Below are 23,566 nucleotides of genomic sequence, written 5' to 3'. Positions count from 1 at the left end.
CAACGAACGATTGCAATTGCAAGTTTCAGTGAGAATTGTTGCTAATTTTTCATGTTATTTTTGGAAAGGTAAAGTTGAGATTGATGTCAAATACCGACATTAACCCTGTAATAGTGTAACTATTATTAAATTTACAAAAACATGCGGTGATGGAATATTCCCGAAATATCCGGTTTTTTTTGCATGCGCACCGTGCGCGGCCTATCAAGGGTGCGCACCGTAGACGGCGCCAACTACTATCCTATCAAATTAAACAACCAAAAAAAAATAAAAATTAAACAACAAAAAAAAAAAAAGCTTGCCTTTATCTTCCTCACAAACCACACTCCACAAAATCAAACCATCACAACCCCCCCCCCCCCAACCAAACCAATAAGCATCAAGGATAATCAAAGAAGAAAGGCAAGTTCAAGTGAGAGTACATAATCCCTTATATTTTATTTTCGATTTTCATTTTGTTCTTTGCTTACAAACACCGGGGACAATGCTTAGTTTAGTTTAAGCATGGGGGGTTTTCGCTTTATCTATTTCAATTCTATACCTTTATTTTCTAGTACCTATGCATACAATAATGATAAAATGCCACCTTGCTTGGACTGTTAATTTTTTTTTTTTTTGAAAACTTAAACCTTGATTGATTAAACTATGTACTTTATGTGGGAAATATAACATGAAATTTTTGTGTGAAGGATTTATGTTCAAAGGTTTGATAAGTTAGCAATTTTTCTTACAAGTTTTGCTTCTTACAACCTCTAATCAAGATTTTGACCATCAGAACCTGCACATAAGCTTAAGCTTATGCTATCCTCTTCAGGGCGTCTCCGAGTTTTAGGAGGCTCTGTGCAAAATATAAAAGTGACCCCTTAATAAAAAAAAATTAAAAAAATTATCAATTTAAATTGCATATAATATAAAAAAAAAATTCTTGTAAACATATAAATTATCAATATTAAATCTTACATTAAATTAAATGGAACAAGAAATACAAAATAATTATCTTTGAATATAACGTCAAAAAGGAACATCATAATCTAAGATTAAATTTTATGCAAAGATTAAAATGGACTAGAACTATATTTACAAGTATAGATAACTAATATATTGATATATACTCATGATATTTATGAACATTAACAATATATAACTATTATTTTATGACCTAAAAATTAATCTATTAATATACATATGATATTTTATAGGTAATATATAAGTAATATTATAGGACCTCAAATTTTTGAGATGAGACCCTCAAAATTTTGAGGCCCTATACCGTCGCACACCTCGCAATGCATGCGAGCCTCCTCTAATCCTCTTTCTTATGCTTCTGTAGTTTAATTTATCTAACTCTAATATAAAATTGGCAAGCCAGGTGAACAATGACTCATGAGCACACAAAAATTGTGATGAGAAACGATGCAAAAAAAAAAATAATAATAATAGAAAAATTGGCGCGGTGTGGATTCGATGGGTAGACCATCAATAAAAGTAGGTGCAAATTGAAATAAAGTTGATTATTTTAAACTTTATCTCATGCTCCTTATACATTATTTTTCTTCACTAAAATAAAAATGTAACAAAAAAAAAGTGCTTATTTTTTCTTGACAACAAAAAAATACTAATTTTTTTTAGAACTTTTAAAATTTGTATTTGGCCGGACTTTTCCTTAAAATAATAAGATAAGTCATAAAATTGGCTAAACTGTATCTACAAAAGTAAATGTTTTGCTTATGTTTAACGAACTATCATAAGGCGGATTCTAGCGTGGGATAGCTAGTCATATCTCTCACCTATGAAGAGTGACTTTCAATCATTAGATGTGTTCAAAAATAAAAGAACGGCTGCAATGTGATACCTGCAAATTGTTGCTACAGTACGTTTACTAATTATTATTATTATTATTATTATTATTATTATTATTATTATTATTATTATTATTATTAATTAATAATTAACCATGTGTTGGTTAAAAAAGTCGCAATTCATTCATTTATAAAAAAAAAAATTCTCAATTAATCAACACCCCAACTTCACTTTCTTCAACCTTTTGATTCACCGCCTCATCTCTTCAATCTTCTCCCTCATTTTGTTACAATCGCTGTGACTGTGAGTTCAGTCCCAAGCTCTTGCCTTATGAACTACAAGATATACACATGCAGTTTAATGTTTCTTCTGGATTTTCACAATAACTTTTCTGGGTTTCAACTATTTTGAGTTTCATTTTTTTTACAGAACTATTTTGAGTGTTTCATTGAACCGCAACAACCTTAGTATTAAATTTTCTAGTAATTACTTCCCCTTATTCTCCACCTGCGTTTTTTCCTTCCGCCACTAAGTTGTTGTTGTTCGTTTTGAGACTTGTTTTTTTATCTAAGTTTTAAGGTAAAGAGACCCTAATTTCACCTAAACGAAACTGGATCTGAATTTAGAAAACCCATCATTGGGTTTTATCATTTTTGCGTTAAAATTGGACAAGACTTGAAGATGATGATGTAAAACTAAACTTGAAGATGATGAAAACAGAGTTATAAAAAACAAGAAGCTATAAAGATGGGGGTTAGACAGCAGCCGAAGAAGTGGAGACGAAGGTTGCCAGTGGTGTGGCGATGATGAGGTTGGCGTGAGAGACATGTTTCACCGACCCACGTTAGAATCCGCCCTATCATAACTCTTTCTTACACAAAAAAGGCTTCGCCATGAATTATCCGAATAAATACAAGTGTGTGACCCAACACCAACGCCTGCCGCAAAAAATGAAAAGGTTTCGGATCGTTGACTTGAAATTTTTATTTTTATAAGCTTGACTTGCAAATATTTAACGCGGTTTCATAACTACTATTGTATCTATGGCATGTAAATTTTGAAAAATATTATTTTCTTATCGTCCATGTAGACAAGCGTAGAATTTTGACTACTTTTTCACCATAATTTTCATCATATAATATAAGTATAAAACAATCACTCTATCTATGTAGATAAAATATTGTTATCGTAAATTTTAACATAATTACTTAGGTTTTGATTTTAGTTTCTAATTTAAAATTCTTAGAGAAAATTTATCAACTATTTATGTCCCATAAAATTTGAAGAATTAATATCTGCCGTTATGCATGGAGGACATTTAATTTATGGATTTACATTTTCTACATTTAAAAATTCTACATTAACCAACATTTAATTTATTTTTAAGGTTAATTTTGTCATTATAACTTACTATACTATAAACAAAAAATGGTCAATAAAAGTGAATATATTTGAATCCCAAAAAAAAAAAGTGAATATATTTTGTCTAAATTTTTAATCAAATACATCAAATTTCTTTGACTCATTTTTGCTTATATTTTGAGAATGAGTGATCAAGTATCTCTTTCAATTCTCTATTTTTGCACTAAATACAAGTGAATGTAAGATTTTTTAATGAAGAGAATCCAAATTTCTAATTTCAAAACAAAATATATTGTTATTGTCAATGTCTTTTTTTTTTTTTTTTGAAGTTATTGTTATTGTCAATGTCAACAATAAGATAAGGAAGTGAATTTCATTTTATTCCCTAATAACGAAGTAGCCTAGAAATTCAGACCTTCGTAAGGGTCCCATCTTCTTTACATTTAGGTGTTGAAATTAAGTTTAAAACAACATATAGACTTCCATAAATCATACCATAGCTTGCTTTTGATCTCAAAATTCATGGCCTCCTTTATTCCTCCTCCATCTTTTACACCCAAAATTCCTCAACAAAACCACGACGTTTTCCTCAGCTTTAGAGGTGAGGACACTCGCTACACTTTCACGAGCCATCTTTACGCGGCCTTAACCAGAAATCAAGTCAAAACTTACATCGATAACGAGCTTGAAAGAGGTGATGAAATATCACCTTCACTTCTTAAAGCAATCAATGATGCAAAATTATCCGTAATCATTTTTTCGGAAAATTATGAATCTTCTAGGTGGTGTTTGGATGAGCTTGTGAAAATATTGGAATGTAAGAAAAATGATGGACAAATTTTAGTGCCAATTTTCTACCATGTTAACCCAACAAATGTAAGGAATCAGACGGGTAGCTATGCAATTGCTTTGGCAGAGCATGAAAAACGTAGGGACATGAATAAGGTTCAAACATGGCGTCTAGCTTTGGCAGAAGCAGCTAATTTCTCTGGCTGGGATTGCTTGGGCACAAGGTAATTTTGCACTATCCCAAACTCCTATTTGAATATTGGATGTAAATGTAATTAATCAATACTATTTTCCATTTTTTTTCCCTTTTCCTGTATTACTATTTTCTATGTTAGTATATACTTGGCACGTTTGACAAATTAATTTTAGTCTCGCTCATTTGGTAAATACATCGCATTTTATAAATAAGAATTGAAATTTGGATTTAGGACATGTTGATTCACCTTAAGAATGAAATTTTTAAGCCACCGAACTATTTAAAAAAAAAACATATACTTGGCACAACTTTTTTGAAATTTATGATAAAAGTTTGACTAAAGATCCAAACCTAAAAAAACAAAATATACTTGGCACAACTATTTGAAGTTGGACTAAATCGACCTTAAAAACATATTTAAGGATCAAAATGACTAATAAAAAAAATATTGTAGATCTGTTTGCAATTTTATAACATTCAAGGACTAATATGACAGTGAGTTATACTTTTAAGGACCAAAATAGTTGTTTGCCCAAAAAATAATACTACTTTCTTTCCTAAATACAAGACCATTTCATATTTTTCTTTGTCTATTTTTATAAGGCCCCTTTCAAATTTCCAAGGGCATTAATTATTTCTTTACCAACATACCCCTAATTACATAGCATCTTTTTCTACAATAAGTCATAAATACTCTGGAAAAAAATATATTAACTCATTATCTTTCTTGTAGGATAAAATTGTAAAAACAATAACAATTGTCAACAAATTTAATACTACAATTCACTTTTTTAATTTCCACAATTTTTTCAATGGCATATTATATTTAGGAATGGAGGTGGTAGTATCTAATTTAGGAGAGGGATCAATCTATCACCTATCTAAAAATGTCAAAGACTAACATTGATATTAATTTTTGTTACTGACTGATTTTACCATGAGCAAAATATTGTTAAGGATTAAAACAATTAAGTTTTTTTTTTTTTTTTGATAATGCAAAACAATTAAGTTTTATATGTACAAGAATTACAAGCAAATATATATATATATATATATATATATATATATATATATATATATATATATATATATATATATATATATAGTAAGTCCTAAAATTGGTCACACAAAGTTAATTGGTAAAATGAACAGGAATGAGTCAGAGCTTGTAGAACAAATTGCAATGGACATATTACAAAAGCTGGACTCAATAACAAGCGGAGGATTAGAAAGACGCATCAACACATACAAGCAAATTGCACAACAAAAACTCGAGAAATCCCTTAGAACAGGTAATCTTGTGGATATGGAAGAACTTATCACAACATTATACCAACTTGCAGAACTTAAATTGGAGAAAGCCAAAAGTACAGATGATTCAACTGTTTGGGGTGATGTTTTGGCAACTTATGAGCGTATCATGCAGCTTAAACAAGATAAGTGGATGCGTACCTTTAATACAAAAGATTTGGAGGATTTAAAGGCTACAAGGAACCATGTATTGTATATTCAGAGGGAGCAATCTAATCGTAAGATGGGGTTTCGTGGTATATAGATTACGATATCCATCAAGAATTAGAATAATACTCTTTCTATAATATTTTAACAAAAAAAACTTGAAAGATAAGCATTGTATTTAATAGTATTTTTCGTTAAATGTATTTTTGGTATCTTATTTTATCTAAATTAAAGTTTTAGATTTCACATTTTTAAATTGATTTTTTTTTATCCTTGTTTTGCAACATTTAGGGTTTTCCACCCTATTTAATTTAAGAGTTATGGGTGTCGCTAATGTTTGTCATAAGAGTATATATATGTTTATAATTTTAAAAGTAGAATTTCTATATTAAGTTGTGATCATGTGTTATTTTACACATGTTATAGCACTTTTTTTAATGTTAGTAGAATTTCTAATGTTGATGTAGCCTCTTGCGATTATACTTTATAGGATTTTTTTGAACAAGCTATACTTTATAGGATTAGATACACTCCATAACTAATTTCAGCAATCCCTCCATTACCATTTCATAATCACTACAATTGAGTCTCCGTCAATTTAACTTAGTTGATAGGGACATCACATTTTATTTGCAGAAATCGGAGATCGAACCCTGAACACTTTACTTTAATTCTAGCCGGTAAACATTTGGAGTGTCAGTGATTTGAATTCCGAACACTTCACTAATTAAAATGCACGTATAAAACTACAATTTCATTTGTCTTCGTACATTTAAATGTGAGTCTAATCGCTATACTACTTTTAAAAAAAATATTATTTCATCATTTTGTCTCTTTATTATACTGGAGGTAGAATGAAATATAAGCAAATTAAAATCTGTTTTAAAGCTAAATGTATTTGAATTAAAATTTAGACCAAATACGTTTAACTTTTGGCACTCCATTTTGAATATCTATATTTCATTCTAGATAGTAAGTATTATTAATTCCAAGCTTATTTTATTCTTTTGGTCAAAATTATTTTAGTCAATATATGATTAAGTTAAATACACGGTTTTTGAATTATTATTTCTATATTAAATTATTTACCATGTGTCATTATGACACATGTTACCTCCATCTCTTCTTATTGACATGACATCATCGTTAATGATGATGTAGCCTCATGAGATTATAGGATTGGATACACTCCATGCTTAATTTCACCAAATACCTAACTTAGTTGGTAGAGATAATTTTATTTGTAGAAATTTGAGATCGAATACCAAAAACTTTCCTTAACTCTAGTCAGTAGAATGTTGGAGTGTCACGGGCTTGCACTCCAAACACTCCAGTAATTCAAATGCATTTATAAAACTACTGTTTCATCTGTGTCTCCGAACAATCCACTAAATAAAATATTATCTATCTATGTATTGCTTTTCTTATGGTTATAATTTTCTAGAAAGTTCATATGAATGTTTGCATTTGGACTTTTATTGAATAAATAACTGAAATTTAAAAAGAAAAGGGGAAATAAATTAAGAAGATAATAGATAGTATGTTTGACTTTAGCCTTGTCATTTGTCCAGGCTTAAGAAAATATACTCAAACATACAATGTGTAATCAGTTTCTAGACATTTTATTTTATCATTGTCGTCAATGATGCCGTTATTTTTTATGACATTAATTACTTGTTTTAATAATTTTTAGTGAAGAATGATTTTTTCTGCGATTTGTTCTTAATAACAAAATTAATATATAAATATTTATTCGTATATAACCACTAATCGTTTTAGTTTTATATATAAGTGATATTGAAAATAATAGAATTACACATAAAGTTAGTATTTCGTTTACATAAAATAATAGAAAAATAGAACTTTCAAGTGAGATGAATTTTAAAAGGGTCATGCTAACCGGTGCCCCGGGGCACTGGTTAAGGAAACCAAAAACAGAAAGTTTTGAAATGAAAAGAACACTTTTTAAACTTTTGAGGAGTTGACTGCACAAACTCCAATGTCAAATTACTATTTTTGCATCTTTAACCAGTGCCTCGGGGGCACTGTTTAGCATTTTCCATTTTAAAATGGGAGGGTGAGAGGGTTAAATGTCAGCCACTAGATTAAATAAATGGCTGTGATTAAATTTTAATATCAAACACCCACATTCATCTAATCCTGTTCTCCTTCTCATTCTCATTCTCATCTTGTTTCTTCCGAATTCCAATTCTTCAGCAACATGTCTCTTTGGATTCTTGGAAGATAAGTTACCTCTCTATTCCTTCAATCTACTCCCAAGTCCGAAACATACAGATCCTTTCTCCTCTCTTATTTCCGCCGTTAACGGCAAGTCGGCAACATGTACTGATGTTTCCGTTGCCGTCGATTTTCCCAATAATCTCCGATCGAAGATGATAACGTTCACAAATTAAAGGGTTGTTAAAAGAATATCTTTCTATTGTTGATTTAAATTGTTGTTGCTTGAATATTGAAATTTAATGAATTGAAATTAGATGTTATTAGCAAACAAATGAATAAAATTAGAAGGATGTTAAGGTATTGAATTGATTAATTTGACCCCTTAAAACACTAAACTCGTTCAAGCCTTCATTCATTGAAATATTATATTAAAAGAGAGTTTCATCCTATCATTGCATAGTTGTTTCTTGTATGCTTGAAGATTGTGTTCACTGTAGCATTGTTGTTGCAGAAGAATGAGAAGAGACGCCGACTAGAAGAAGAAACGTAAAGGAATTGAATGGAAACAAACTCACGTGCCTCACTTAAAATTAAGAACAAATCTAAACCATTTATTTAATCTACTGGCTGACATTGATTTAACCTTCTCATCCTTTCATTTTAACCGGAGGTAGACAGTTTTTCTAGTCTCGGCGTTTTGTTTTTTTTATAGATTTTTGTACTAAGATTACTAGAAGAAGATGAAAGAAGAAGTGAAATCACACAAACAGATCTTGATACATTAATTATAGAAAAAGAAATAAAAACTTGGAAGAAACAAAGAACATGAGAAAGAAAGAAGGAGAGAGTAGATCTAACTTTATCATGACTTAATTGTTTTCTTATTTTTTTACTATTTTGATTTTAGAGGAAGAAGAAGAAGTTGTGTTTTGATTCTTGAGAAGTATAAAGACAAAGAAAAAGAGAGATTAAAGTTGCATAGTCATATAATAAACATAGGAAAAGATGATACTAATGAAATGTCAATACTACTCTTTCTTCACTTTTTTCTTTTTGTTAGACATTATCAAATGAGGGGCATTTTTGTCTTTTCATACAGAATTTTAATAAAATAATATTATTATAATCATCATATAAACATATGAAAAGAAGATACAAATGAAATGTCAATGCTACCCTTTCTTCAATTTTTTTCTTTGAATGAACGATATATGTTTTTTTTGCCATAAAACCCCAAACAAATTTTATCTAACTAAATAATGTTTATTATATTTTGAGACTCACCCACATGCAAAAACAAAAAGTTGGATAGAGGTTATGATTTTGGAGGACAGAAATCAAGAGGTCAAAGCTAGGATAATTTTGAGTCTTAGAGCTGCAATCAAGGTAAACTTCATTACAATCCTCCATTCATTAGCTCAAATTCGTGCTCCATATTCCTCTACAAAGACCCAATTCTGCCATTGATTTGCCTGTATGGGTTTTCAAACTCACAAGTGATTTTATGGTACAATAGAAATTGAGAATTGGAAGCAGTATGTGAAACCCGTAATCTGGACAGGGTCTCACTAAAACGGTGACTGTTCACTCTCTGTACCTCTGTTTCGTACGGGGTTTGTTTCTATGGTTAGATAACGAAATTTCGGTCGTTTCGACGCCCATTTCATGAAATTTGGAGCTATAACGAATCCTAGAGACGTGTTTGAAGTCAAAGGTCAGATGCAGAATTTTGGGTTTGAAATTAGCATCATAGTCATCATCTTGAGTTATTGGAAATTCTGTGGAGTAGCTCATTTCTTAAAGCTCCTGAGATTAATCTCATTCAGGTGGGTTCCTTTAAGTAAACTCTCACATTAATAGAGTAGTTCCTTAGTTTTCCCCAAATTTAAATATGCATGTTAATATTAGGAAAGTTAAGTTACTTTAGGAATAACTCATGAAATCATCTTAATAATTAAATGGACAAGCCCTTCACATGTTTGATTGGACTGGAATCTGTGGAATTTGGAACGAACAATGAAATTATATAAGCTGAAATTGTACTGGTAATGTTGTAAAATTATGCAGGTCTACTGATTTGAACTGGTTCATGCACTACTTGAATCGATGCATACTTCCCTTGATATGAAAATACGCATTTATGGGTTTATGAACCGGTGTGTGCTAATTAGCATGAATCAGTGCATAGACTCCAAGGATGTTCTTAAAAACCTGGGAAAAATGTGTCGATACAACACGTGAATATACCAGTTCAAACCGAGATCTGTGAGGATTTTGCATCGGTGCAATCACTATTGAACCGATGCATGGAACCAGAACTTGTATTTTCAAAACTTGGGCTTGATGCATCGGTGCAAGGGTTATTGAATCGGTGTAAACTTGTATTTTCATGAAACTTAAGACTGGAATGTATCGGTGCAAAGCTATTTGAATCGGTACATCTTAGTACTTCTTTGAAAGACCTTTTGGCTTATGTACGGGAGGTTATAACGACTATTTATTTCAACTAAAAGTCCTCCGTTATGGAAATTATTTTATAAACACAATAAGTGACTAAATTCCACGATTACGGACTTTCGTACATGTAGTAAAATTAGTAGACATAGGAATTGAATCAGGATATTCAGGATAGTTAGAATTGCCCCGGGAAGGTCTTCTTTTCTTTGGGTAGGAAAACAATCAGGTTCAGGATTAAATATCAGGATTATGAATTATTTATTAGTATTTATCTGGATGCTTGGTCATTAGTACCAATGCCAGGTTGCTTGGTCATTAGCACCATGTCAGGGGATTCAGTCAGAATCCAAAATCATGTAATAAGAACTGTAAGCTCATGTTGTATTCCGACGTATATTATTATCGGTAATACCAGGCCAGACACTCCGGGACCGGCTTACCTCGGGGTGATCCTGTGAGGATAAAACGAACAAGATAATTAATCTGTGTTACACCATTTATTTATTATGCTTTATGTTATGTTATAAAATTATGAAATTATGTTAGGGACTGATTATAAGGATTATGACTCAGGATCAGATTAGAATGAGAGAACTATTAGTTCAGTTGCCTCGGTGTAGTCACCATTAGTTGGGTAGTAGGAGCTCACTGAGGCTTAGTAGTCTCATCCCACGCCTTTCAATTTTTTTTAGGTAAACAGGTTAATCAGAGCAAGGACCAGGCAGGAACTGATGATCGAAGCTGAGCTTGGATTATTGGATTAGAAGACCTTCGTCTTCTCCTTTGTTTTTGTTAATCTGTTATTTAGATTTCAGTTATCATTTAAGCTGTTTTGTATTGATTATCACATTATTCTCGTGTTAATTTGCAAAGCAATTAATTATTCTGTAATTTTAATGTACTCAGATTCAATTATTAATATCTCGACTAAATATTCTAGACAATTTAGTTGGGGTGTTACATAGCCTCATGCGAATATAAGATTTGATAAACTCCCTACCTAATTTCAGCAAACACCTAACTTAGTTAGTATGACATCACATTTTATTTGCAAAAATTTGAGAATGAATCCCAAAAACTTTCTTTAATTCTAGCCAGTAGAATGTTGGATTGTCAGGGGCTTGCACTCCAAACTCTTCACTAATTCAAATACTTGTATAAAACTACCGTTTCATTCGTCTCTGTACATTTAAATGTAAGTCTAGTCACTAGACTAAAATTAAGACCAAATACATGTAACTTTTGGGACTCCATTTCGAATATCTATATTTCATTCTAGATGGTAAGTATTATTGATTGCTAGCTTATTTTTATTCTTTTGGTCAATATTTTTTTTGGTCAAGATTATTTTAGTCAATATATGATTAAGCTAATTTATATGAGTCAAATGGAAAAATAATTATGAAATGACACATGTGTACAATATAAATAAGAGCCCAACATGCCAATATCAATCAACACCAACACATTTTGTGAATCTTCAAAAGATAACATTTGTGAGTTGAGCATCATGAATCTTCGATATGTTGTGCTTCTTATTTTTGTTCTCTTGGCCTCTACGACTGTGAGAAATCAAGCTACCTTGGGGGTTTGGAATCCTATCAAAAATATTAACGATCCATATGTGACCGAAATCGCTAACTACGCTGTTGACGAGCATGACAAACGAACTGGTTTGAACCTAAAGTTGGAGAAAGTCATCAGCGGTGAGACAAAGATTGTCGATGGGATAATCTATTGCCTCAACATTACAGCTACCGACAGTTCTGCTTCTAGCAAATATAATATTGTTGTGTTGGATAAGTTATCACAACACTTTAGGAACTTGACTTCCTTTGTGCCTATTAGTGATTAAATGATTAAAATGATGATAATTCTACGTCATTATAGTATTATTCACATGTAAACTTAATATTAATATATAAATAAAAAAATAATGTTTTAGACATTATAATAGATTTTGGATCTAAATCAAATATTATATATCTATGTATATCTTTTCTTACGGTTATAATTTTCTAGAAAGTTCATATGAATGTTTGCATTTGGATTTTTATTGAATAAATAACTGAAATTAAAAAACAAAAGGGGAAATAAATTAAGAAGAAAAAAGACAATATGTTTGACTTTAGCCTTGTCGTTTGTCATGGCTTAAGAAAATAAACGCAGACATACAATGTGTAAATAGTTTTTAGACAATTTATTTTATCATTGTCGCAATGGTGCCGTCATTTTTTATGATATTACTTACTTATTTTAATAATTTTTAGTGAAGGACGATTTTTTCTGCATTTGTTCTTAATAACAAATTTAATATAGAAATATTTATTCATATATAACCATTAATCATATTAGTTTTATATATAAATAATTTATATTGAAAATAATAGAATTATATGGCTTAGAAAAATAGATTATTTAACCGTGTAATTTTTTTTAAAAGGCTTAAATATATTTTTTGCAATTATTCTTTTAGAGAATAACACTTTTTTTTAAAAGGCTTAAATATATATACTCTCTTTTATCTAAAGTTTTTATTTGTCATGTATATTCCATATGGGAGCTAATCATAAGCCCGACGATTGATGAGGATATTCCAATCTTGAGCGTGAGACTAGAAGAAAAGGACAAATGATAGATGAGACGATCTTCACAAGTTGTGGAAGTAAGAAAAAGAATGAGAATCAACAAAGCAAATCCCAAATATCTTTAAATAAGCATGAGATGGTTGTTAGTGCATGTGGAATAAATTAGCTGAAATCTCTTTTCTCTCGTGGATCATTTTGGATTAATATTTTATGTTATCTATCAGTTTGAAATCTTTCACCATTGCTATTGATTGTACTTGATCTTGTTTTCAATACTTATTAATAGTAGCTTTTACTAAATTCTCTGTGCCAGAATTGTAGGATGGAATTTCGTGGTATATAGTTTATAATATCCATAAACAACCACGGTTATACTTATATTAAATTTATTTTAGTATTTCAGTTTTTACAACTTGAAAGATTGTACCCAAAAAATGTAACAAAAACACTTGACAGATAATCATTGTATTAATATTATTTTGCGTTAAATGTATTTTTGGTCCCTTACATTATTTAAACTAAGGTTTTACGTTCCACATTTTTAAATTGATCGTTTTGTCCTTGTTTTGCAACATTTAGGGTTTTCCATCCTTTTTAATTTAAGAGGTTCTTTATATGGATGTTGCTAATGCGTGTCCTAAGGGCACATGTTAAGAAATTGAAAAGTTGAATTTTGCCATTAAAAAATATAACAATTTGACTTTTGAAAAAGTTAAATACACGATTTTTGAATTATTATTTCTATATTAAATAATTTACCATGTATCATTATGACACATGTTTGCACCTTCTTTTCTTGTTGAGATGAAATTATCGTTAATGATGATATAGCCTCATGCGAATATAAGATTTGTTAAACTCCATACATAATTTCAGCAAACACCTAAGTTAGTTTGTATGAACATCACATTTTATTTGCAGAAATTTGAGACTGAATCCCGAAAACTTTCTTTAATTCTAGCCAGTAAAATGTTGGATTGTCAAGGACTTGCACTCTGATTACTTCACTAATTCAAATACTTGTATAAAACTACCGTTTCATTCGTCTCTATACATTTAAATGTAAGTCTAGTCACTAGACTAAAATTAAGACCAAATACATGTAACTTTTGGGACTCCATTTCAAATATCTATATTTCATTCTAGATGGTAAGTATTATTGATTACTAGCTTATTTTTATTCTTTTGGTCAATATTTTTTTTGGTCAAGATTATTTTAGTCAATATATGATTAAGCTACTTTATATGAGTCAAATGGAAAAATAATTATGAAATGACACATGTGTACAATATAAATAAGAGCCTAACATGCCAATGTCAATCAACACCAACACATTTTGTGAAGCTTCAAAAGATAACATTTGTGAGTTGAGCATCATGAATCTTCGATATGTTGTGCTTCTTATTTTTGTTCTCTTGGCCTCTAGGACTGTGAGAAATCAAGCTACCTTGGGGGTTTGGAATCCTATCAAAAATATTAACGATCCATATGTGACCGAAATCGCTAACTACGCTGTTGACGAGCATGACAAACGAACTGGTTTGAACCTAAAGTTGGAGAAAGTCATTAGCGGTGAGACAAAGATTGTTGATGGGATAATCTATTGCCTCAACATTACAGCTACCGACAATTCTGCTTCTAGCAAATATAATATTGCTGTGTTGGATAAGTTATCACAACACTTTAGGAACCTGACTTCCTTTGTGCCTATTAGTGATTAAATGATTAAAATGATGATAATTCTACGTCATTATAGTATTATTCACATGTAAACTTAATATTAATATATAAATAAAAAATAATGTTTTAGACATTATAATAGATTTTGGATCTAAATCAAATATTATCTATCTATGTATATCTTTTCTTACGGTTATAATTTTCTAGAAAGTTCATATAAATGTTTGCATTTGGATTTTTATTGAATAAATAACTGAAATTAAAAAACAAAAGGGGAAATAAATTAAGAAGAAAAAAGACAATATATTTGACTTTAGCCTTGTCGTTTGTCATGGCTTAAGAAAATAAACGCAGACATACAATGTGTAAATAGTTTTCAGACAATTTATTTTATCATTGTCGCAATGGTGCCGTCAATTTTTATGAAATTACTTACTTATTTTAATAATTTTTAGTGAAGGACGATTTTTTCTGCATTTGTTCTTAATAACAAATTTAATATATAAATATTTATTCATATATAACCATTAATCATATTAGTTTTATATATAAATAATTTATATTGAAAATAATAGAATTATATGGCTTAAAAAATAGATTATTTAACCGTGTAATTTTTTTTAAAAGGCTTAAATATATTTTTTGCGATTATTCTTTTAGAGAATAACACTTTTTTTTTTTAAAAGGCTTAAATATATATACTCTCTTTTATCTAAAGTTTTTATTTGTCATGTATATTCCATATGGGAGCTAATCATAAGCCCGACGATTGATGAGGATATTCCAATCTTGAGCGTGAGACTAGAAGAAAAGGACAAATGATAGATGAGACGATCTTCACAAGTTGTGGAAGTAAGAAAAAGAATGAGAATCAACAAAGCAAATCCCAAATATCTTTAAATAAGCATGAGATGGTAGTTAGTGCATGTGGAATAAATTAGCTGAAATCTCTTTTCTCTCGTGGATCATTTTGGATTGATATTTTATGTTATCTATCAGTTTGAAATCTTTCACCATTGCTATTGATTGTACTTGATCTTGGTTTCAATACTTATTAATAGTAGCTTTTACTAAATTCTCTGTGCCAGAATTGTAGGATGGAATTTCGTGGTATATAGTTTATGATATCCATAAACAACCACGGTTGTACTTATATTAAATTTATTTTAGTATTTCAGTTTTTACAACTTGAAAGATTGTACCCAAAAAAATGTAACAAAAACACTTGACAGATAATCGTTGTATTAATATTATTTTGCGTTAAATGTATTTTTGGTCCCTTACATTATTTAAACTAAGGTTTTACGTTCCACATTTTTAAATTGATCGTTTTGTCCTTGTTTTGCAACATTTAGGGTTTTCCATCCTTTTTAATTTAAGAGGTTCTTTATATGGATGTTGCTAATGCGTGTCCTAAGGGCACATGTTAAGAAATTGAAAAGTTGAATTTTGCCATTAAAAAATATAACAATTTGACTTTTGAAAAAGTTAAATACACGATTTTTGAATTATTATTTCTATATTAAATAATTTACCATGTATCATTATGACACATGTTTGCACCTTTTTTTCTTGTTGAGATGAAATCATCGTTAATGATGATGTAGCCTCATGCGAATATAAGATTTGTTAAACTCCCTACCTAATTTCAGCAAACACCTAAGTTAGTTAGTATGGACATCACATTTTATTTGTAGAAATTTGAGACTGAATCCCAAAAACTTTCTTTAATTCTAGCCAGTAAAATGTTGGATTGTCAAGGACTTGCACTCTGATTACTTCACTAATTCAAATACTTGTATAAAACTACCGTTTCATTCGTCTCTGTACATTTAAATGTAAGTCTAGTCACTAGACTAAAATTAAGACCAAATAGATGTAACTTTTGGGACTCCATTTCGAATATCTATATTTCATTCTAGATGGTAAGTATTATTGATTGCTAGCTTATTTTTATTCTTTTGGTCAATATTTTTTTTGGTCAAGATTATTTTAGTCAATATATGATTAAGCTACTTTATATGAGTCAAATGGAAAAATAATTATGAAATGACACATGTGTACAATATAAATAAGAGCCTAACATGCCAATGTCAATCAACACCAACACATTTTGTGAAGCTTCAAAAGATAACATTTGTGAGTTGAGCATCATGAATCTTCGATATGTTGTGCTTCTTATTTTTGTTCTCTTGGCCTCTACGACTGTGAGAAATCAAGCTACCTTGGGGGTTTGGAATCCTATCAAAAATATTAACGATCCATATGTGACCGAAATCGCTAACTACGCTGTTGACGAGCATGACAAACGAACTGGTTTGAACCTAAAGTTGGAGAAAGTCATCAGCGGTGAGACAAAGATTGTTGATGGGATAATCTATTGCCTCAACATTACAGCTACCGACAATTCTGCTTCTAGCAAATATAATATTGCTGTGTTGGATAAGTTATCACAACACTTTAGGAACCTGACTTCCTTTGTGCCTATTAGTGATTAAATGATTAAAATGATGATAATTCTACGTCATTATAGTATTATTCACATGTAAACTTAATATTAATATATAAATAAAAAATAATGTTTTAGACATTATAATAGATTTTGGATCTAAATCAAATATTATCTATCTATGTATATCTTTTCTTACGGTTATAATTTTCTAGAAAGTTCATATGAATGTTTGCATTTGGATTTTTATTGAATAAATAACTGAAATTAAAAAACAAAAGGGGAAATAAATTAAGAAGAAAAAAGACAATATATTTGACTTTAGCCTTGTCGTTTGTCATGGCTTAAGAAAATAAACGCAGACATACAATGTGTAAATAGTTTTCAGACAATTTATTTTATCATTGTCGCAATGGTGCCGTCAATTTTTATGAAATTACTTACTTATTTTAATAATTTTTAGTGAAGGACGATTTTTTCTGCATTTGTTCTTAATAACAAATTTAATATATAAATATTTATTCATATATAACCATTAATCATATTAGTTTTATATATAAATAATTTATATTGAAAATAATAGAATTATATGGCTTAAAAAATAGATTATTTAACCGTGTAATTTTTTTTAAAAGGCTTAAATATATTTTTTGCGATTATTCTTTTAGAGAATAACACTTTTTTTTTAAAAGGCTTAAATATATATACTCTCTTTTATCTAAAGTTTTTATTTGTCATGTATATTCCATATGGGAGCTAATCATAAGCCCGACGATTGATGAGGATATTCCAATCTTGAGCGTGAGACTAGAAGAAAAGGACAAATGATAGATGAGACGATCTTCACAAGTTGTGGAAGTAAGAAAAAGAATGAGAATCAACAAAGCAAATCCCAAATATCTTTAAATAAGCATGAGATGGTTGTTAGTGCATGTGGAATAAATTAGCTGAAATCTCTTTTCTCTCGTGGATCATTTTGGATTGATATTTTATGTTATCTATCAGTTTAAAATCTTTCACCATTGCTATTGATTGTACTTGATCTTGGTTTCAATACTTATTAATAGTAGCTTTTACTAAATTCTCTATGCCAGAATTGTAGGATGGAATTTCGTGGTATATAGTTTATGATATCCATAAACAACCACGGTTGTACTTATATTAAATTTATTTTAGTATTTCAGTTTGTACAACTTGAAAGATTGTACCCAAAAAAATGTAACAAAAACACTTGACAGATAATCGTTGTATTAATATTATTTTGCGTTAAATGTATTTTTGGTCCCTTACTTTATTTCAACTAAGGTTTTATGTAACGACCCAAAATTTAGTATTCGTTATTTAATTATTTTATTATGCGAGGGCGTGATTTATAATTAAATTATTAAGCGGCGAATGATCATTTAGCGAGAACGTAAGTTAATGAGCGAGAAGTTATGTTGTTTGGGCCTTTGGGCGTGGAATAGGCATTGGGCCTAAGCCAAGTGGGCTTTGATCCATGAGAATAGAGAGAGCTATAAGTAGAAAGTCAAACCATGAATAGTCTCATAAGTTGCAATTCTTGAGAAAGAGCAAGAGGAGGAGCTCATGAGGGAGAGGGAGAGCTCGTGGGAGAGAAAGAGAAGAGCAAGCTTGTGGATTCGTCGAGCTAAGGTACGAGAGTTAGATTACATATTCGTGAGTGATTCGAAAGAGGGGAGGATGTCGATTCCTCCATTCCCAAACTCTTTCCACTCTATTTTCTTGTGGGTTTTGTGGGTGATTTTCTTAATGGAAATTGGATTCTTTTGATCCTAACATGTGTAGTGAACTCATGGTAGATGAGGTAAACAACTTTGGGGAGTTGAAAGTGGGTATATGTAGATGTTTGATCAATGATTTGCATGTTTTGTTAAACTTGCTTAAAATGCAAGAAATTGGTATGAATTTGTAAGTGTGATGTATGTGGGTGTTTGTGAGTGTTAATTAATGTTCATAAGTACCATATATGCTTGAATTAGCTGTTTATAAGAATTTATAACATGTCTAGATGAATTTTTGAGTTGATTCAAGGTTAAACCGCCTTAGAAAACTCAAGAACAGATATTTTCTGGTGTGGTTCGCTACCTGCTCGCTACAGCGAACATGCTCGCTGCAAGCTCGCTACCTGTTCGCCATGTACCTGTAACCCTCTGATGTAGTTCGCTACAGGTTCGCTACGGCTTCGCTTAGCGAACAGCACTGTGACAGCAACTTTTTGATAATTGTTTATAAGTGTAATTAGGCACTTGTAACATGGTTTAAGGGTATCCTTACATGATTGTTGATACATGTTGATGCTGTTAATGCTTATTGTTAATCGTTATATGATTCGCACGCGTATGCAATGACTTGTAGTTCAAGTGACTATGTTTATGTTTTAGCATTAATTTGCAATGTTAAGGAAATGATGTGTGTTTTATGACATAAGTGTAAATGAAACCTTATGTGTATAAAAAATGGTTATGCAGATAATTATCATGTGAATAATTATGATTGGAGTGATAGGATATTGTGTTATCCTAATGTGTTAGATGTTGGAATTGTGTTTCCGCATCAGTGAATGAATAGCTTCGAGCTAGATAGTGTCATGTATTTGATGTGTTTAAAAGTAATCATGCATTCATGAATAATTGTGTTATGGGAATCATGTGAATTCCAATAATTGATGAAAATGGACTATGTTTATGAAAAGTGGCCGAAGATGGGATTATGTTATCCGAGATCTGGAGCCCATATCCAAACATGATATAAAACTGTGTGACTCCTCTTTATGGGAGAGATGGTTGATGATAACCATATCCTACATGATATAAAACTGTTATTGAGCTTATCCAAGGGAGATAAGGTGGTTCGGTAAGTTCCGACGCATCCAACAAGATGTAAAACTGGGTTCATCTTAAATGGGGTGAATAGCAGCATCCTGCATGATGTAAAACTGATGTAGAGTCCGTGCATGACTATAATCTGAACAGTCCGTGCATGACTATAATCTGAACAGTCCGTACATGACTATAATCTGAACAGTCCGTCATGACTGAAATCTGAACAACGTGGAAATGGTACCACATACACTAGTCGTGTCTAGGGATGACATGACATTGGATAATTGGCATTAGATGCATTAGGGTAAATGCACATGTATTTGATAATTGTTATGTGACAATATCTGATTGGATTGTGATGTGTTTTCCGTATGTGTTAAGCTTTGGTATTTACTAATTGTTTAATACTGTGATTGTTGCCATGACTTGGTATGTGAGTAGAGTCCGTCATGACTATAAAATGAACAAGTGTAGAGTCCGTCATGACTATAAAATGAACAAGTGTAGAGTCCGTCATGACCATAAAATGAACACTTTGGTAGTGTCCGAGAAGACGTGAAACTATATGATTGGTGTGTTTGTAAATGAATGATTAATTGGTAGTCGTATTTGACGATGTATGTGCGTGAGTTAGAAATGTATGATAGCGTGTGAAGTGTGTAGTGTACTACTCACACTTATATTTATGTTTATGTTTTCTAACTCTCTGCTTTGTGTTAATTGCTGGACCTTTGGGGGTCCAGGTTGACAGGTAATGTGTTAGCCTCGTCCGAGTGCAATGGTGAAGCTCTGCTCTGATTGAGACACGGGAAAAAAAGGGGTTTTTATATGTATATGCATGTAGTCCTCTTAGTATACTCTGTTGGTCTTAAGCTTTCATTTGAAAAGTATCCGTTTTGTATAACTAATAACGCATCGTTCGATGCGAGGTTTTGTTTTTAGTTCATTCGAATATTTTACTAGATAAATGTATTAGTATTATCTTTGAATGAAGTTTGTGATATTCAAACCAGCGCTTTATAAATCAGATTTTCAATTTTTCCGCTGCGTATTTTCGAAAAAGATTTTATAAAGGCAGAGTTAATTAAATAACGGGTTTGGGTGTTACATTTTACGTTCCACATTTTTAAATTGATCGTTTTCTCCTTGTTTTGCAACATTTAGGGTTTTCCATCCTTTTTAATTTAAGAGGTTCTTTATATGGATGTTGTTAATGCGTGTCCTAAGGGCACATGTTAAGAAATTGAAAAGTTGAATTTTGCCATTAAAAAATATAACAATTTGACTTTTGAAAAAGTTAAATACACGATTTTTGAATTATTATTTCTATATTAAATAATTTACCATGTATCATTATGACACATGTTTGCACCTTTTTTTCTTGTTGAGATGAAATCATCGTTAATGATGATGTAGCCTCATGCGAATATAAGATTTGTTAAACTCCCTACCTAATTTCAGCAAACACCTAAGTTAGTTAGTATGGACATCACATTTTATTTGCAGAAATTTGAGACTGAATCCCAAAAACTTTCTTTAATTCTAGCCAGTAAAATGTTGGATTGTCAAGGACTTGCACTCTGATTACTTCACTAATTCAAATACTTGTATAAAACTACCGTTTCATTCGTCTCTGTACATTTAAATGTAAGTCTAGTCACTAGACTAAAATTAAGACCAAATAGATGTAACTTTTGGGACTCCATTTCGAATATCTATATTTCATTCTAGATGGTAAGTATTATTGATTGCTAGCTTATTTTTATTCTTTTGGTCAATATTTTTTTTGGTCAAGATTATTTTAGTCAATATATGATTAAGCTACTTTATATGAGTCAAATGGAAAAATAATTATGAAATGACACATGTGTACAATATAAATAAGAGCCTAACATGCCAATGTCAATCAACACCAACACATTTTGTGAAGCTTCAAAAGATAACATTTGTGAGTTGAGCATCATGAATCTTCGATATGTTGTGCTTCTTATTTTTGTTCTCTTGGCCTCTACGACTGTGAGAAATCAAGCTACCTTGGGGGTTTGGAATCCTATCAAAAATATTAACGATCCATATGTGACCGAAATCGCTAACTACGCTGTTGACGAGCATGACAAACGAACTGGTTTGAACCTAAAGTTGGAGAAAGTCATCAGCGGTGAGACAAAAATTGTTGATGGGATAATCTATTGCCTCAACATTACAGCTACCGACAATTCTGCTTCTAGCAAATATAATATTGCTGTGTTGGATAAGTTATCACAACACTTTAGGAACCTGACTTCCTTTGTGCCTATTAGTGATTAAATGATTAAAATGATGATAATTCTACGTCATTATAGTATTATTCACATGTAAACTTAATATTAATATATAAATAAAAAATAATGTTTTAGACATTATAATAGATTTTGGATCTAAATCAAATATTATCTATCTATGTATATCTTTTCTTACGGTTATAATTTTCTAGAAAGTTCATATGAATGTTTGCATTTGGATTTTTATTGAATAAATAACTGAAATTAAAAAACAAAAGGGGAAATAAATTAAGAAGAAAAAAGACAATATATTTGACTTTAGCCTTGTCGTTTGTCATGGCTTAAGAAAATAAACGCAGACATACAATGTGTAAATAGTTTTCAGACAATTTATTTTATCATTGTCGCAATGGTGCCGTCAATTTTTATGAAATTACTTACTTATTTTAATAATTTTTAGTGAAGGACGATTTTTTCTGCATTTGTTCTTAATAACAAATTTAATATATAAATATTTATTCATATATAACCATTAATCATATTAGTTTTATATATAAATAATTTATATTGAAAATAATAGAATTATATGGCTTAAAAAATAGATTATTTAACCGTGTAATTTTTTTTAAAAGGCTTAAATATATTTTTTGCGATTATTCTTTTAGAGAATAACACTTTTTTTTTTAAAAGGCTTAAATATATATATTCTCTTTTATCTAAAGTTTTTATTTGTCATGTATATTCCATATGGGAGCTAATCATAAGCCCGACGATTGATGAGGATATTCCAATCTTGAGCGTGAGACTAGAAGAAAAGGACAAATGATAGATGAGACGATCTTCACAAGTTGTGGAAGTAAGAAAAAGAATGAGAATCAACAAAGCAAATCCCAAATATCTTTAAATAAGCATGAGATGGTTGTTAGTGCATGTGGAATAAATTAGCTGAAATCTCTTTTCTCTCGTGGATCATTTTGGATTGATATTTTATGTTATCTATCAGTTTGAAATCTTTCACCATTGCTATTGATTGTACTTGATCTTGGTTTCAATACTTATTAATAGTAGCTTTTACTAAATTCTCTATGCCAGAATTGTAGGATGGAATTTCGTGGTATATAGTTTATGATATCCATAAACAACCACGGTTGTACTTATATTAAATTTATTTTAGTATTTCAGTTTCTACAACTTGAAAGATTGTACCCAAAAAAATGTAACAAAAACACTTGACAGATAATCGTTGTATTAATATTATTTTGCGTTAAATGTATTTTTGGTCCCTTACATTATTTAAACTAAGGTTTTACGTTCCACATTTTTAAATTGATCGTTTTGTCCTTGTTTTGCAACATTTAGGGTTTTCCATCCTTTTTAATTTAAGAGGTTCTTTATATGGATGTTGCTAATGCGTGTCCTAAGGGCACATGTTAAGAAATTGAAAAGTTGAATTTTGCCATTAAAAAATATAACAATTTGACTTTTGAAAAAGTTAAATACA

At 30.4% G+C, this 23,566-nt stretch overlaps 5 protein-coding genes across 5 annotated transcripts; all 5 read left to right on the top strand.

The window, feature by feature from the left end:
- Positions 1 to 3,554: 3,554 nt before the first annotated feature.
- Positions 3,555 to 6,058, top strand: LOC123899647 (disease resistance protein RPV1-like). The gene is made up of 2 exons (XM_045950835.1): positions 3,555 to 4,175; positions 5,300 to 6,058. Exons 1-2 carry the CDS (start codon positions 3,685 to 3,687, stop codon positions 5,700 to 5,702), a joined length of 894 nt encoding a protein of 297 aa, XP_045806791.1. The 5' UTR covers positions 3,555 to 3,684; the 3' UTR covers positions 5,703 to 6,058.
- A 5,626-nt stretch (positions 6,059 to 11,684) lies between these two features.
- LOC123895898 (cysteine proteinase inhibitor 5-like) lies at positions 11,685 to 12,098 on the top strand. Its single transcript, XM_045946367.1, has one exon. The coding sequence runs from the start codon at positions 11,685 to 11,687 to the stop codon at positions 12,096 to 12,098; it is 414 nt and encodes a 137-aa protein (XP_045802323.1).
- Positions 12,099 to 14,139: 2,041 nt separating this feature from the next.
- On the top strand, positions 14,140 to 14,553 carry LOC123895897 (cysteine proteinase inhibitor 5-like). Its single transcript, XM_045946366.1, has one exon. It carries the CDS (start codon positions 14,140 to 14,142, stop codon positions 14,551 to 14,553), a length of 414 nt encoding a protein of 137 aa, XP_045802322.1.
- Positions 14,554 to 16,665: 2,112 nt separating this feature from the next.
- On the top strand, positions 16,666 to 17,010 carry LOC123897122 (cysteine proteinase inhibitor 5-like). The gene has a single exon (XM_045947612.1). It carries the CDS (start codon positions 16,666 to 16,668, stop codon positions 17,008 to 17,010), a length of 345 nt encoding a protein of 114 aa, XP_045803568.1.
- A 4,687-nt stretch (positions 17,011 to 21,697) lies between these two features.
- Positions 21,698 to 22,111, top strand: LOC123895896 (cysteine proteinase inhibitor 5-like). The gene has a single exon (XM_045946365.1). The coding sequence runs from the start codon at positions 21,698 to 21,700 to the stop codon at positions 22,109 to 22,111; it is 414 nt and encodes a 137-aa protein (XP_045802321.1).
- Positions 22,112 to 23,566: the final 1,455 nt, after the last annotated feature.

This window comes from Trifolium pratense, linkage group LG7 (genome assembly GCF_020283565.1).
Source record: "Trifolium pratense cultivar HEN17-A07 linkage group LG7, ARS_RC_1.1, whole genome shotgun sequence".
Lineage (NCBI taxonomy): Eukaryota > Viridiplantae > Streptophyta > Magnoliopsida > Fabales > Fabaceae > Trifolium > Trifolium pratense.
Note: the sequence above shows the minus strand (reverse complement) of the source record. Positions and strands in the feature narration are given on the sequence as shown.

Excerpts from the sequence above, each read along its gene's own strand:
- LOC123899647 (XM_045950835.1), top strand. The coding sequence starts at position 3,685 with ATGGCCTCCTTTATTCCTCCTCCATCTTTTACACCCAAAATTCCTCAA. Across the intron at positions 4,176-5,299 it reads TGGGATTGCTTGGGCACAAG|GAATGAGTCAGAGCTTGTAG; the intron begins GTAATTTTGCAC and ends TAAAATGAACAG.
- LOC123895898 (XM_045946367.1), top strand. The coding sequence starts at position 11,685 with ATGCCAATATCAATCAACACCAACACATTTTGTGAATCTTCAAAAGAT.
- LOC123895897 (XM_045946366.1), top strand. The coding sequence starts at position 14,140 with ATGCCAATGTCAATCAACACCAACACATTTTGTGAAGCTTCAAAAGAT.
- LOC123897122 (XM_045947612.1), top strand. The coding sequence starts at position 16,666 with ATGAATCTTCGATATGTTGTGCTTCTTATTTTTGTTCTCTTGGCCTCT.
- LOC123895896 (XM_045946365.1), top strand. The coding sequence starts at position 21,698 with ATGCCAATGTCAATCAACACCAACACATTTTGTGAAGCTTCAAAAGAT.